A 15,921-nucleotide genomic window follows, 5' to 3' on the forward strand; every position below is an offset into this window, starting at 1 on the left:
CAGAGCTGAAATTGGAGTTAAAATCAAGGACACCCCTGAAAGGTATGGGTGCAACACACATCTGAGTCCTTACTATTTATTTAGTTATTGCATTTTTAACTAAACTAGGAACATCCATTTGGGAAGCCTGTCTTGAGTAGTATTCCAGGAAAAAAGGCTCCATTACAAGGAAATTACAATAATAACATGATGACTATTACATTAAAGAAGGACAAATAAAACAGGAACCACCATACGTGCTCAATTAAAAAAGATGCAGTAGTTACTGTATTTGCGGTATAAAACCTATTCTGTCTAACAAATTACTAACCCATATGCTGAAAAAATATATTGTGCACAATGGATCAGCTATGCTACTTACAGGAATACATGCAACAGCTTTTGGACATTTAAGGTGCAGATAGATATGCTTCTTGGGCCTTTGTACTCTTGGTGGGAGTGATCAGTCTCTCTGTGACACATACACTTGTGTTATTTTCAGGTCATGAAACAACAATAGTTTTAAAAGATGTAAGAAGATAAACATTTCTGAGATGTATACATCATCATTTCTACACAGCAAGAACAATCTACTGTAAGAGATAAGGGGTTAGGTTATTTCTGTCAGGATCAGCACACTTATTTGTTAACAAACGAGTGAATAAATAAAATACTGACAAGGTTCTCATTATAAGTTCATACGGAAGTACTAGGCAATCAGTCTGCAGCCAAGCAGATAACCTATATTCTGAAGTTCCCTCCAGCCTCAAGGAGGGCAATACATGACCAATTGGTGAAAAATTTGAACAGTCCATCCCGTTATCTAGGTTTACCTTGAAGGTGGTAAGGCTAATTCTCTGCCTGTGTGTTACTTATCTGTTGATGAAGGCTTAAGTTTCTTTAACCGGGTATTTGAGGTACCTTTTCTTCTGTGGGGGAACACAGGTTAAAGGAGGTTAGATCCTATGTTCACAGGCTGTTACTAGGCTAGTGACCTAAAGGTCTTTACAAACCTAGCCATTAAATCCCAATATAATACTAGATGACAGATATCGTCTATGCCCAAGGTTTTTCTAGCAAAGAATACCTATGTCCAGGAGAGAAGTTAGGGCACTTCCCAGCAGAAATTTACGGTTTCACACCCAGTCATCCAGGTTGCACTTAAACAGGGTCATGAAGGTGCTGTGTTTGATATGGACTGGAATGGTTTAATATTGCAGAGGAGTGGCAAGCTCTGGGAGATGCATCTGTCTCTCCAACATGTCCTATTTATGTTGCAGGCTTAAGTGAGGTCACTGGAATGGGCGACTCTAGTCCCACTTGACTTACAGATGCGCAGCATTTCCGTTAGATTTGGGTCAGAGATAGCCCTGTAAACCAGACATAAGTCACCTCTAAATAAGTAGTCTATATGCTAGTGAGTACAGTGACAGCAACTTCAGTCTGTCCGCATAAGACATGTTCTGGAGACCCTGAATTTTCTTAGTTAGAAATCTCTGAGGTCTCCGAAGTTGCTGCAGATGTCTTCATGGCTAGAAAGACTAGACATAGATTCCCACTGAGGAGTCTATAAAAAACTGAATGCAGAGACTAGGCTGTCAGTCTGTCCTGATGACTAAGATTTTTGAGGCCGCTGAATTATTTTTAGTTAGCAACCTCTGAGGTTTCTCAATTTGAGTTACATGTTTGGAGAAATACACAGCAAAAAGGGCATTATATTCAATAATGGGTCTGAGGACTTATCAGAATCCTGAGGAGATGAGCCAGACAGAAGACTTTTCAAACTACTTCAGATAGTTAAAAAATAAGGAATTACCAACAGGAGTGCCTGCATCCCTTACAACAATGTCCGAATAGAGGGATGTACCCCTCATACGCTTAACATACCAAAATTAACATCACTACACTTAGTCGCATTTAATTTGAGACCACTCGCCTTGCACCAGTTGTTAACATGGTCTAATCCAAGTTGGAACAACTGTATGTCAGTACAAGAACAAATAATTCCCACTTTACAGTTGTCTGCAAAGTTAGATAGCCATAAGCCAGGAATGTTGGCCTGTAGGTGTCAGAAACAGATTCCAGATAGGACAGGAACCAACGCTCAACAATGTGTCACAGCACTGGTAACAGACAACCAGTTAGCAAATCCGCCGTACAACGTAAGCATCTATATTTAGATTCACAGGTTTGCCAATAATGTCTGCATAGGGAACAGTGACAAGAGCTTTGATCAGGTCCAGATATGCTGTATTTATATCTTATTAAAATGTTACAAAATAATAAAAATCATCAGTACCTTCATAGTTTGTTCTCTAAACATTAAATTGAAGATCGACAGCTCAAAGTTTCCAAGGGAACCCACTGGTGTCATGTCCACGTGTTCAGCACTGCACTGACATTTAATCAGATACAAAATACCCAACTACGACATGCACTGTACAATCAAGGGTCGCTCCTACTTTCTGATTTAGTAGCATATGTAAAAATACCTTTAAATATCTCAAACTGGTGTGCCAACAATGGCAGCAGTCTTTATAATATACTACGCTGATTGACAGCAGCACCCTAAACATTCTTCTTTCTGTCTCTGGACTTCAGAGGCTAAAGCATTATACTGTCAGGTTGATCCAGCATGATTCTTAACCATACCTCTCAACCTCTTAGCACAAGAAATCTAGGCCAAGCCCAAAATAACGGGGGGGCAAAGGCCCACAAACAGGGGCAGATTTGAAATATTGCTCTTATAAACTTAGAATGTTGCTAGAACAACAGGATTCGAGTTAAAATGCACTTTCTGAAGGATACGGCATCTGAAACTCGCATGTATATCATTATTTAGTGACATCAATCCTCAGTGATTTGCCCCAAAGCCGCAAATTTTATGAAGAAAAGATCAAAAATATGAGGGAAAAATCTGAACAGCCTGAGAAAATTTGGACAGTTGAGAGGCATGTTCTTAATACTGTCTGCCAGCAAAGAAAGTTACAGTGAAACAATTTCCTGAGACAGAAGACTGTGCTCCTGAGGGCCAACTGATGATGCAGCGATAATTAATCTGAAACATCATAATTTTAAAATTAAGATCTTTGAATCAACTTGCCTGAATGTAAGGAATATCTGACAGTATCATTCGGCACATTTTTTTATGGCAGTAAGATCATCTACATCCTAAGACTTTTTAAATTAAAATCAAGCCAATGTTGCTGCACCGTGAGGTAGGGGCATGTCCTAGATTTCCTGACCAGCTGAATGAGATCTTGACCCTTATGAACCAGATAAATGGCAAATAAGTGAGTAGAGCTGGTGGGGCTATGAAATATCATTGATAACGAGAAGTGACAAAAGGAGACAAAATATAACCAGAATAATCAAGTTTTTAGATTTAGCTAGTAAACTTTTTTTTTTAAATCAGAGGCTTTAACTAATTGGTAAACTTGTATAAAAACGTAAAGTAAATGCATTTTTATAAAAATAAGATTAATAAAAATTGCACACCAATTATTTTTGGCTTTGTCCAGAATTCGTGTGCCAAGAAGTTAATCAGGAAACAAATCCCAAATCTGCACTCAGCAAAGCAGAGTTAGCTGTGTCATTGCACTGCTAATTTTGTATTATAAGATCTTTATATTGTCTGTAGCTACTGATATTTCCCTTTTTTGTATTACACCCAGTTAACATGGCCATAAAAAATCCAGTAAGATCAGTCTTCACTTGGTTAGGTGTCCTTCTACTGTTGCGATCTTTACAGCTGAATATAACAAGAAGTTATGTACTCACCATAACATTCGATGTATGTAGTCCACCTCGCCTCACATTCTTACCCGTGGGGTTCGGAGCCGAATATCGGCTCCGACTCGGCCGATTATACTAGCTCAAAGTCTTTCATTGGCTGGACTAAGCAGGTACCCCATGGTGCACTGCTCCATATCCCCAGATCTAGTTTGCTGCGAAACTCATTTGTACTCCATGCACACATCACATCCAGGTAAAGAATAAGCTAAGCCAGGGAACTCTGCAGATGACAACCTAACCTCCAAATCCCCCAGGAAGGGGGAAGGTGGGAGGGTAAGTAAGAATGTGAGGCGAGATGGACTACATACATTGAATGTTATGGTGAGTACATAACTTCTTGATGTTATGTAGTCCTATCTCGCCTACATTCTTACCCGTGGGACAGCGTCCCTAGCACCTACATCCTGGGTGGCTCATAGGAAAATACTCCTGAGAACTGTGGAGCCAAAGGAAGACCTGCCCCTGGAGACCACGTCCAATTTGTAATGAGAAACAAATGTGTGAGGAGAAGCCCAAGTAGCTGCAGCACATATATCAACCTTTGACAATCTGGCTTGATAGGCTGTGGATGTGGAAACAGCCCGAGTAGAGTGAGCCTTGACCAGAAATGGCAGAGCTTTACATCCTGCTTGATAGATGAAAGAGACACAGTTAGATCTCCATCTAGACAGTGTCAACTAGATATCCATCTAGACAGTGTCAACTAGATATCCATCTAGACAGTGTCAACTAGATATCCATCTAGACAGTGTCAACTAGATATCCATCTAGACAGTGTCAACTAGATATCCATCTAGACAGTGTGACCCTGGAGACCAGGGAACCCATTCGGTTTTCCGAAAAGGAAACAAAAAGTTGGTCAGACTTCTGGATATCTTTTGTCTGGTGAAGATAGAAGCGTAACTGTCTATGTACATCCAACTGGTGAAATCTAAATTCTGCCTTGTTACAAAAATGGGGAAAGAAAACAGGCAGCTCAATGGACTGAGTTAGGTTACACAAGGAAGCCACTTTAGGAAGGAATGAGGGGTTTGGTCTGAGAGAGACCCTGTCTTTATGGAAGATTAAATATGGAGGTTTGATAGAGAGGGCTTGAATTTCTGAAACCCGCCTCGCTGAAGTGATTGATGTTAAGAAGGCTGTTTTCCAGGTCAGGAATTTTAATTCACAGGTCGCTGCAGGTTCAAATGGTGGTAGAGTAAGAGTAAGGGATGGTGGTAGAGTAAGAGTAAGGGCTTGTTTAATTCACAGGTAGCTGCAGGTTCAAATGGTGGTAGAGTAAGAGTAAGGGATGGTGGTAGAGTAAGAGTAAGGGCTTCCATGTTAAGAATTTTAATTCACAGGTCGCTGCAGGTTCAAATGGTGGTAGAGTAAGAGTAAGGGCTTGTAGAAACAAACTGAGTTCCCACGGCATGACGGGTTCGGACACCGGGGGACGGAGCAACAGGGTACCCTTCAGGAACGCCTTGCATAGTCTATGCGCCATGAGACTAGGCCCATGTGCTACGTGGAAATTAGAGATCGCCGCCAGTTGAACTTTGATGGTGGCTGATGCAGAACCCTGATGGAACAGCATGGACAAAAACTCCAGAACTGAAGCTTTGGGAGCTGTGTAAGGATCAATGCCTCTGGTATGTGCCCAGATGGAAAACCTTTTCCATTTAGTAGAATTAATTTTTCTAGTGGATGGTTTATGAGAGGACGATAATATATGAACCACTTCTGGTGAAAAATTATGAAGTCTGACTAACGATGGAAGTGGAGTAGCCAGGCTGTCAACCGGAGGGTCCTCAGAGAGGGTGAAACTGTCCCGACATGTGTGTCAGTAAATCTGGTTGAGGGTTCAGAGTCCAAGGAGTGTCCACAGTGAATTGCTGAAGAAAGGGGAACCAAACTTGGCGAGGCCAGTGTGGAGCAATCAGAATCATTCTGCTTCCCATGGATTGCTCTTTCAATCACCTTTGACAGTAAGGGAAACGGAGGGAAAGCATAAAGCAGACCAGAGGGCCAATCGTGAACCAGAGTGTCCCTGGGTGACACCCCCTGTGGGGGGATCAGCATGAAGTAGTTGCTGCATTTTGCATTGAGTGGGCTGGCAAAAAGGTCGCAGCAAGGCTGACCCCATCTGCTGAAGATTCTCTCTGCAACCAGGCGATTCAGGGACCACTCGTAAGGCATCAGGATAGCTCTGCTTAGTCTGTCCACAGTCACGTTGGACTTCTCCGGAATGTGCGTTGCAACCAGAAACCGTTGGGAAGTTACTGCCCAATGCCACACTCGCATGGCCTCTCTGCACAGAGGGTAAGACCTGGTTCCCCCTTGCTTGTTTAGATACCACACTACTGACATGTTGTCTGAGTGTATCGCAATCGTCCCTAGAGGGAGAACATTCTAAGTGCCTGCAACGTAAGAAGCACTGCTCTCATCTCTAGGACATTTATATGCAGATGTATCTCATGTTCTTGCCACGTGCCTTGGACTGTCCTGCCAAGATAATGCCCCCCCCCACCCCATCTGGGAGGCATCCGTGGTCACCGTGGCAATCGGGATGGGTGGAACAAAGGGCTTTCCCCATCCGAATTGTTGGTGCATAGCCACCAACCGAGGTCCTGCTTGCATCTGTCCAGGAGTAAGATGGGATGAGACAGTGGAAGTCTTTGGAAAGACCATTGAACAAAGAGGGGCCATTGGAGAATTCTCATGTGTAATCTTGCTAGGGGAACCAACATGATTGTTGTTGCCATGGTCCCTAGGAGCTGGAGAACCCATCTTGCCTTCGCTTGTCTCAGGGGCATCAGCATGTGTATGTGTTGTTGCAATACTCTCATCCTTTCCTGCGGTAAAAATGCTCGCATTCGAATGATGTCTAATTCTGCTCCTATAAAGGTGACATGCTGCAAGGGCAATAAAGCAGATTTTTCCCAATTTATTATTATACCCAACTGGTGACATAGATTGATGGTAGCGTCCCTGGCTTGAACTAGTTTATGCCTGGTGGGAGCAGTAAGGAGCCAGTCATCCAGATAAGGAAACAACTGAAATCCCTGACGTCTCAAGTGAGCCGTCACCACTGCCATACACTTGGTGAACACCCTGGGGGCTGTGGTGAGACCAAAGGGCAAGGCTCGAAACTGGAAATGACTGGCTCACAGCCGGAAGCGTAGGTGACTCCTGGATGCTCTGTCCATCTTCACATGGTAGTAAGCATCCTTGAGGTCGATGGAGCACATCCATACCTCCTCTCCCAACAATGGGAGAATCGATTGTAGTGTGACCATACGGAACTTGGACTTGTATACGTAATTGTTCAGTTGGCTGAGATCTAGTATGGGTCTCAGGTACCCTGTTCTTTTCGGCACCAAAAAGAATCTTGAGTAAGTCCCTAATCCGATTTGGTCTGAGGGGACACGCTGGATGGCTCTTTTTCTAGCAGCAGTGAGACCTCTGAGGCTGCTTGATCCCTTTGACTGGGTGGTACGTCTGGGATTTTTCTGATTGGCAGGGGTTCTGATGAGAATGGAATGAGATAACCTCCGGAAATTATCCGTAATATCCTTCGGTCCTGGGTAATGCTTTCCCAGGCTTCCGGATATAAGGAAATTCGAACCCCGACAGGCTCCAGATAAGCACAGTCGGGCACACCCTTAGGAATGAGAGTATGGAGAGCCATGAAAAGAATCACGGTCTCCCAAATTGCGGGGGCCCCCTCTGCCTCTGGGGCGATGTCTCCCTGAATAACCGCCCTCCCCTGCCTCTGGAGGGGGGTTCAACTTGTGCGGCAGGGAAAAACCTCTGTGATTTCTTGAACCACATCCCCCCCCCTGCTGCTGGGCCTTGGGATAAGGCCTAGAAGGGAGGGAAAAATGGACCCCTATGGCAGACAGGGTCTTTCCCTCTTTCTTGCACCTGGTGAGGGTGTCTTTCACTTTGGTCCCAAACAAGGAGGAACCATCAAAGGGGACGTCAGTGAAGGAAGACTTGAAAGCCTCCGCAAAGTGACACAGGCACAGCCAGGCTTGCTTTCTAAGGGTGACCCCTGAGCTTGCTGCCCTACTCGCTCCCTCAGCTGCATACGAAATGAGCTGCATGGATGAGTTAACAATGGAGTTGAGGGTAGAGAACTGGGCGTTAACCGTCTGAGCCACCGCCTCCGGTACGTCACCCACAAGAGTATCTCCTAACTCTTTGAGGAGATCTCTCTGGAGCCAAGTGAAGTGAGACAGGTAATTCAGCGACCGTAGTGTGAAGGTTGCTGACGAGAGGGTATGCTTCCCGTACCAATCCATGGTCCTAGACTCCTTGTTAGGAGGATGGACGGATGAAGAAGACTCTGCTACTTCCTTCTGGGTGGCTGCCGCCACCACCATGGCATTTACAGGCACTCCTTTAGATAGAAACTCTTTGCCCTGGAGTGCGGAAAGAAGCTTGTTGGGACGCCTGGGCATGGGCAACACAGAATCGGGGTTCTCCCACATTCTTCGACAAATGAGGTCAAGAAGTTCGTCAAAGGGTGGAGACACCCAGGAGGCGGAGGGTTGAGCACCAAAAGCCTTAAGGAATACCGACTCCTCCTCAAAAGGGGCTTTGGAAGGCCAGTCACCTCTTTGTTTCAGTATCTCCAGGATATTGGAGAAGGAATCATCATCAGAGGATGACTTGGGGGACCTCTCCGATTCCTCGAGGTCAGTATCAGAGGTGAGGGACTCATCTTGGGAATATATGTGCTTCCTCTTGCACGTTTTCTTTCTGGGTGGCTCCTCAGGCACGAACTCTGAGGGACCCTCAGAAATTTGGGGACCACTCATGGGGGTATCCCTAGGCCCTGGTGCTCTGCTGTCCATGGATGGGTGGTGATCAGAAGCTCTCACTGGAGTGGTGGGGGACAGAGCGACCGACCCGCCTGATGTAGCGGACGATCTGGCCAGCGTAGTCTGCATAGCCTCGAAGGCCGGCCCCCGCGAATCAGAGGAGCGACCAGTCTCCAAGGCCATGACGGGGGTCGGAGTTCCCCGAGCCGATGCACCTAGAGGGAGGCTCGGAACCGAAATAAGGTCCCGAGATGTCCCACTCGGGACCGACCGAAGAATCTAGAGTCCCGAACCCCGAGGACGGAGCCAACGGGGTCGGAGCCGATGCCGGCACCGATGGAGCCAAATGGGGCATTGGGGCCAGCCTAGAGACATCACGCGGCGCCGAATACTCCGGCTCCAAAGACAGAGATATACTCGGAGGAGGAATGATCGAAGATGGGGTCGGGATGTGCTCCGGTGCCGACTGGGCCGGAGCCGAAAACAATTTTGCCAAAACCGGTGACTGGAGGAGCTTCTGAACCACCCTCTCAACATCCACATCCGGGAGGACAGGGATGGAGAATGCGATGTCCTCTCAGGAGAAGCTGGTCTGAGACTGGGCAATTGGCTCCTAGGAGGTTCCAATATAATTGGAGCCGACGCCGGTTCCATCAATAACGATCCTTCCTGCGGCCCTGAGGACAGTGGAGCCGTGGAGGTCGATGCAGTTTTAGATATTTTCTCCGGGGGCTCTGATGAAGCTGACGGAGCCGGAGATCTCTTTTTTGCCTTGCTAGATTTAGACTTACCACTGGAAGCCGAATCCATAGCCTCTTCAAAAGAGGGTTTTAATAGTCCCTTTAAGATTAGCTTATTCTTTCTCTCTTGGAGAACTCTAGGGCTAAACGCATGACAAAAGCTGCAGGATTCCTGCAGATGGACGGCTCCTAAGCAGTAGACACAAATAGAATGCCCATCGGTAATGGACATTTTGTACCCACATTTCAAGCACTTTTTAAAACCGGAAGGTTTGTGCTCCTTGGTATCCTTAGACATAATAACTACCTCACAACTCAATGCCAAGTCTGTAACAAAACACAGGCATTCACTCTATAAAAGCAGGAACGATGCTAGCAGTAACCAATACTAAACAGCGATCAAATGACACCAAAAACTAGCACACACTTGAACAAGGGATAAAAAACCACAAGGAAAGGGTAGTCGAAAGCTCTAATTTAAACAGTTTGGACCTAACTCACACAGAAGGCAACAGAGGAGAACTAGGCTCTCTAACTGAAACGGGCCTAGCCCGAGGGAACAGTAAGAGGGATACCACACAACAACCACACAAGCACAACTTTAAACTGAACAGACAATTTGAGACAAATCTAGACAAATAGCTATGAAAGTAGCTTTTGATAGGAATCAAAACTTTTCTTAGTCAAGAAAAAGAGGGTACTTAGCCACAACCAAGCGAGACCACATCCGAGCTACACGAGTGGCAAAAGAGATCTGGAGATATGGAGCAGTGCACCATGGGATACCTGCTTAGCCCAGCCAATGAAAGACTTCGAGCTAGTATAATCGGCCAAGTCGGAGCCGATATTCGGCTCTGAACCCACGGGTAAGAATGTAGGTGAGATAGGACTACATAACATCAATCAGTATAGATTTTAGCAATAAAATAAATCCTTTCTTTTTTTACCTGCATTTGTCTTCATATGTTTACCTCTTCTGTAAGAAGAAACCGCATTCAGCAAGGTATTTTTATATGGTACCATCATAGGCAAAATAATGTCTGAATTTGTCTCCTCAGCACATCTCTTCTTGACTGCTTGTATGCACATGTAATAGTTTTGGTGAATGTAATTTAAACAGCTTTTGCTAAGCAGTGAACGGCTGTTGGTTTACAATGACACTCTAGACACCAAAATATCCAATGTGGTTTGCTTGGAGACAGCTGTACTGAATAGTAGTATTTTATATCAAAAAAGTCATTAAACAGGAAAAAAAGCATGGCGGACATTTGTTTACGTTTCTTTACTGAGCAGCACTGTTCTTTGCCTCAACCATGGGAAAAGTACTCCACTGAGTTATACAGTAATGTACTCGCCGAGAATTTTTATTTAAGAAATTTGATAGAATCACTTAGGTATGCAACTCCACAGCAGAGTACAACAGTCTGCTATCTGGCTGGGAGTGAACTAGCCAAAGTACACTATAATACTAAAGCACAAATGGACATGAACAGCACAGAAGGATATGCATCTGGTGACTTCACTCTATGACAGCATGGGAACGAAGGACAATGCCAAGCTAAAGTCCAGACAAGACAGGTGAGATTAAGAAAGAATATGCTTCAGGAGATAAAGTGAATGGTTCATACACTTGTCTTCACTTCTACACAACAACAAAAAAAAATAAGAAGATGAAGGACATTCACTCTCACAAGAAATTGCAAAAATAGGGTAAAAAAATCAAGAATGTTTCTGATTAACAAATTCGCATTTGCTTCATCTGTACTTCAAATGGTTATCTTAGCAAATGTGAGAAGCTCTTTAGAAAAGTTTTGTCTTACATAGTTTGTGTTGTGCACACCTTACCTGGAGGTAGAGGTGGGTATCCACCTTGTGGAGGGTAACCCGGATAGCTCATGGTTCAGTTCTGAAATAAAGCAGACACAAATCATGTAAATTTCTGACTGAATAAGAATGGTTTATAACAGAACAGTTGATAACTTATTCACAATAGTACTATGGATATTTGTAGGGTACCACCATGACTAATTCACTATGGTCATTGCAACAAACAAACAAAAACAAATGTAGAGAGAGCATACATGTTATTCAAATTCCTACCTACTTCATATGAAAGCCTCTCTATAAAAAGACTGAGCAGCTTGAATCTTATAATGACAAACTAGAGACCACCTGCAATCCCATTACCTTCTATGTTGTATTGTGTGAGTTGTGTGTGTGACCTTGAGTACGTCATTTAAGTTCTTTTAAATCTTGAGTCTGTCCTTAAAACAAGACATTTCAGGTAAGCCTGCAGGAATTAACCTCCTAACAAAACTCTGCCTGATACTACATGCAGGATTTCAGTGCTCATCACTTAAAAATTTAATCTGAAGATTTGCCCCATGTACAGCTTGAAGAATAAGTTTGGTTAGTAAACATTTACTATTCTGATATCTGTAGGTACCAGCTCTCTCCATGGCTGACATTCCAAACACAAATGCTTGAGCCCTTTATAGCCAAATCCAAGGCTGCGCAGTATGATGACAGTTTAAGTACTTGCACTGAACATATCCACTGCTGTATGACAAAATGTTGAAGCACAGTCCTCCCAAGCAGCAGTATGTACACCTGGGCAATGATCACAGGACAGTGCAGGAATAGTCTAAACCACACAGCTCATTCCTTATAGGTTCATAGGTTCATACTAGGCTATCTGCCATAGGGCATTTATAAGCCTAGCCAGAGTGTGTGTGGCTTTCACCACCCCTTAGGATGAGAATACTATACCCATTAGTTTGCTGTGCCTCTGTCCAGCAGTGACACAGAGATGATTCCCGGGGTAAACCTACAATCTCCCATCCACTCGTCAAGATTTCTCTTGAGCAGAGTCAGTGAGGAGCTCTGCCTCACATGGACTGGGATTCTGTTCCATAGTGTAGGGAGTCTCTGGGTGATGAATCTGTCCCTCCAGCACATCCTATTTACATCCGTGTTGAGGTTTAAGTCACTTGCTCTCGTGGCTCTGGTGGATTTGGATTTTTTGAGGTGGAGCATGTCCATTAATTCCGGGTTGGACATGGCCTTGTATGTCAGGCACAGATCACCTCTGAGCAGACGGTATGCGACTGAATAGAGCTGGAGTTTCTTTAGTCGGGCATCATATGACATATGTTTGAGCCCCTTTTTCCTTTTGGTGAGGAACTTTTGGGGTCTTTCCAACTGCTGCAGGTGTCGGGTAAGGTACATTCCGAATGGGGCGTTGTACTCAATCATTGGTCTGATAAGTGAAGAGTACAGGGGTACAATGACCTCTCCTGATCTGGATGTGAATCCCTTCATGATCAGGTGGGCAATGTAGAAGGTCTTCCTAACCACTTTGGCAATGCGAGTGTCAAAAGAGAGGTTACTGTCAACTTGGGTCCCCAGGTCCCTGATAACTTCTTCCGTGTTTAATGGATTACCACCTATGTGGTAATTAGGGGTTACCTTGTTTTTCCCAAAGGGTATGACTATACATTTTTTGGCATTTAGCTTAAGGCCATGGCTCTGGCACCAGTTATCCATTTCTATGAGACCTCTCTGGAGGATGTCTGTGTCTGATGGAGTGTCAATTATGGTGCCCAGTTTGCAGTCATCTGCAAATTTTGTCAGCCACAATCCCCCTATGTTTGCCTGCACTTCAGAAAAATAAATGCCGAACAAGAGGGGGCCCAGGACTGAGTCCTGTGGAACACCGCTCGTGACTGGCTTAGAGTCTGACATGGCACCAGCAACTCTAACCCTGTGTGTTCTGTCCTTGAGCCAGTTTGCAACCCTTCTTGTGACATATGGGTTTACATCTAAGCTGGTGAGCTTTTCTATGATGCCCGAGTGGGGTATTGTGTCGAACGCTTTTGCTAGGTCAAGGTAGGCTGTGTGAACTGCCTTACCCTCATCAATGGCCTTAGTGACTGTTTCGAAAAAGTCGACCAAGTTCAAGAGGCAGGATCTGCCCTTGACAAAGCCAAATTGGGTAGGATCCAGTGTCTGTAGGTCCCCAATGTATTTATTTCTGAGTTCCATTATGATCCTCTCCTTAGCTTTGCAGACAAGGCTCGTCAAGCTTATGGGGCGGTAATTTCCAGGGTCCGTAGAAGCACCGCCTTTGTGGAGTGGGACCACAGTTGCCATACGCCATTCTTTGGGTACGTATCCTGTAGTAAGGCTAAGATTAAACAGCAGCCTTATGTGTGGGTTTAGTTCCTCATTGAGTTCAGGTAGCACACAGCCGGGGACACCGTCCGGTCCCATTGATGCTGTGTTTTTTGCTTTAGAGAGAGCAGCTCTCACCTGGGCATCTGAGATGTTTGGGAGGCTAGACTCTGGTGTGAAAGATATTTCTCCTTTTGGGGGGAGGGAGGGGAGAAATTTGCACTGAACCTGTCTGCCAGTATGTTGGCAATGTCTGTGGGTTCAGTGATTTTTTTATCATTTTGGACTAATTCTGAGCATATCTGGGAGTTTCCACCCAGGTTTCTAACATAGCTAAAGAAGGCCTTACGATTGTCTTTTGTGTCATTAGCGATTTTTCTCTCAAAGTTGGCCTTGGATGATTTTATGAGTGATCGTAGTTTTTTGCTAGTATTGATCAGAGATGCCTTCCCTTTTAGGGATTTTGCTCTGTCATGTAGTAGCTTTCTCCTCTTGCTGTAGAGTTTGTTTATGGCTGGGGTCCAGCAGACCGGGCGCCTGCCTTTGGTGGAAAGGGTCTTGATTTTATTAGGGATTGCTTGATCCATACATTCCTGGAGGTGCTCATAGAAGGCATTTGTAAGTGTTTCAGCAGCGTGGGTTGTGGTTTCCACTGGCTCGGGGGCCTTGAAGGATACCACTCCAGTCTTAAGAAGTGTGAAGTTTGCTTTTGAGAAGTTCTTCACTGTGGTCTTTTTTGCTGGGGGTGGGGGCGGGATGTGGATCTCCACTGAGATTAATTTATGGTCTGATCTCACCAATGAGGGATATACTTCCGGTGTGGAGCATTTTGTCCCCATGTTTGTGATGATCAGGTCTAGTATATTTTCTCCTCTTGTGGGAATGGTGACTAGTTTTTCCATAGCATTTAAGTTTATGAACTCCAGGAACCTTTGGGCTAGGGTGTTGGGGCTTGAGTAATGTTCCCAGTCTATGTTTGGGTAGTTGATGTCACCCAATATGATGGTGTTTGGAGAGACATTCATACTCTCCAGTGTCTTCAGGAAGGCTGTGTGGGTTTCCTGAGTTTGAGAAGGTGGTCTGTAGCATGCTACAAACTGTAGGGCAGTTTTACCTATGGTTAATTGCACCTGGATGGTCTCTGATGCTTCGTGCGTTGCCACTAACCTGGAGGTGTGGGTATCCTTTATGAATATGGATACTCCCCTCCTTTTGTGGTTCGGTCCGGATTTTGGGGCCGGAACGCATGATATGAGGTATAACCTGATAGTGCTGGGGTGCTCTCAGGAGCCTTGAACCAGGTTTCAGTCACAGCACAGACATCGATGTTCTCCATACTGAGGAGGGCTTCGAGGGCGTGCATCTTGAGGTTTAGACTTCTGGCACTGAGCAGTATTACCCTTAGTTTTTCTCCATTTTTGTTTTCTAGGGCGGTAGGTTTATCATTTGAGCCTTGCCTAAAAAAGGCTCTATGGGGATGGCAAGAGCCTTTGCCAATATCCGGAAGCCCAGGGGTGACAGGTGCAAGCCGTCCCTTACGAAGTAGCGTGGCTCGTCAAGCATGTCATCCCAGGCAGACAGACATTGGATCCCCTTAGAATGACACCAGCAATTAAGCCAATTATTAAAGCTGATCATTTTGTCTCTGTATTGTGGCATCATTCTTGGTGAGGGTAGGATACTGCTCAGGGTCAGGGTCATACCGGCCTGGGCTACATAATCTGAGAGCTCCTCTATGACTCTTTTCATGTAGTCCAGGGAGGTACGTCTCAGGTCGTTCACACCGGCATGGACAATGACTGAGTCATACTTGTACTTGCTGTGGAGTGACCTATGCACCACAGCTAGCAACAGCGCTCCCTCCCTTCGCCATGTGCAGCCATACCCTGAATCTTTGTGCTCTCCGATGGCCACGTGCACTCAGATGATCAGCACTGTACACAACATGGTTCTGGCCAGGTATACATCATCGCAGTGCACAAAGCATTCATCTTCAAATAGAAGCACAAAATGGTGCACAATGCTGCCAAGCTCGGTTTCCTCAGCACAGTTCTGATTTTATATGTTTAGGAGGCTAATCTTTTGGCTGAAAGACCAGACAGCTGTCCCTCCCATTTAGTTTTCTAAGGTAATATTTCTAATATACCTGCTCCATCTTTTATGTCCTCTCATTTAGTTTTCTAAAATAATTAATGTCTGCTCCATCTTCAATTCTGTAGGTAGGAGATATGCAACTGAATTTAAGGATAGATAGCACCAGAGGGCTCTGGTTTAAAAATCTAAAACATTTTGGTTATCCCCTCAGTGGATGGCCACGGTGGTGCAGCGGTTAGCATTGCCGCTTTACAGCAAGAGGTTCTCTAGTTCGATCCTCGGCTGGGGTGCCTTCTGTGTGGAGTCTTTATGTCCTCCCTGTGGTCGTGTGG

At 44.9% G+C, this 15,921-nt stretch overlaps 1 protein-coding gene across 2 annotated transcripts in view; it reads right to left on the bottom strand.

Moving 5' to 3' along the window:
- ANXA11 (annexin A11) overlaps positions 1–15,921 on the bottom strand; it is an 872,911-nt gene that overhangs the window by 596,595 nt on the left and 260,395 nt on the right. For both annotated transcript variants that reach the window (XM_044055766.1, XM_044055767.1), the window contains exon 2: positions 11,168–11,228. In XM_044055766.1, the coding sequence (XP_043911701.1) occupies positions 11,168–11,219 (52 nt within the window). In that variant the 5' untranslated portion in view covers positions 11,220–11,228. The remainder of the gene's footprint in view (positions 1–11,167; positions 11,229–15,921) is intronic.

Source organism: Protopterus annectens, chromosome 14.part0, assembly GCF_019279795.1.
Source record: "Protopterus annectens isolate FY-2018-M chromosome 14.part0, PAN1.0, whole genome shotgun sequence".
In the NCBI taxonomy this organism is placed as follows: domain Eukaryota; kingdom Metazoa; phylum Chordata; order Ceratodontiformes; family Protopteridae; genus Protopterus; species Protopterus annectens.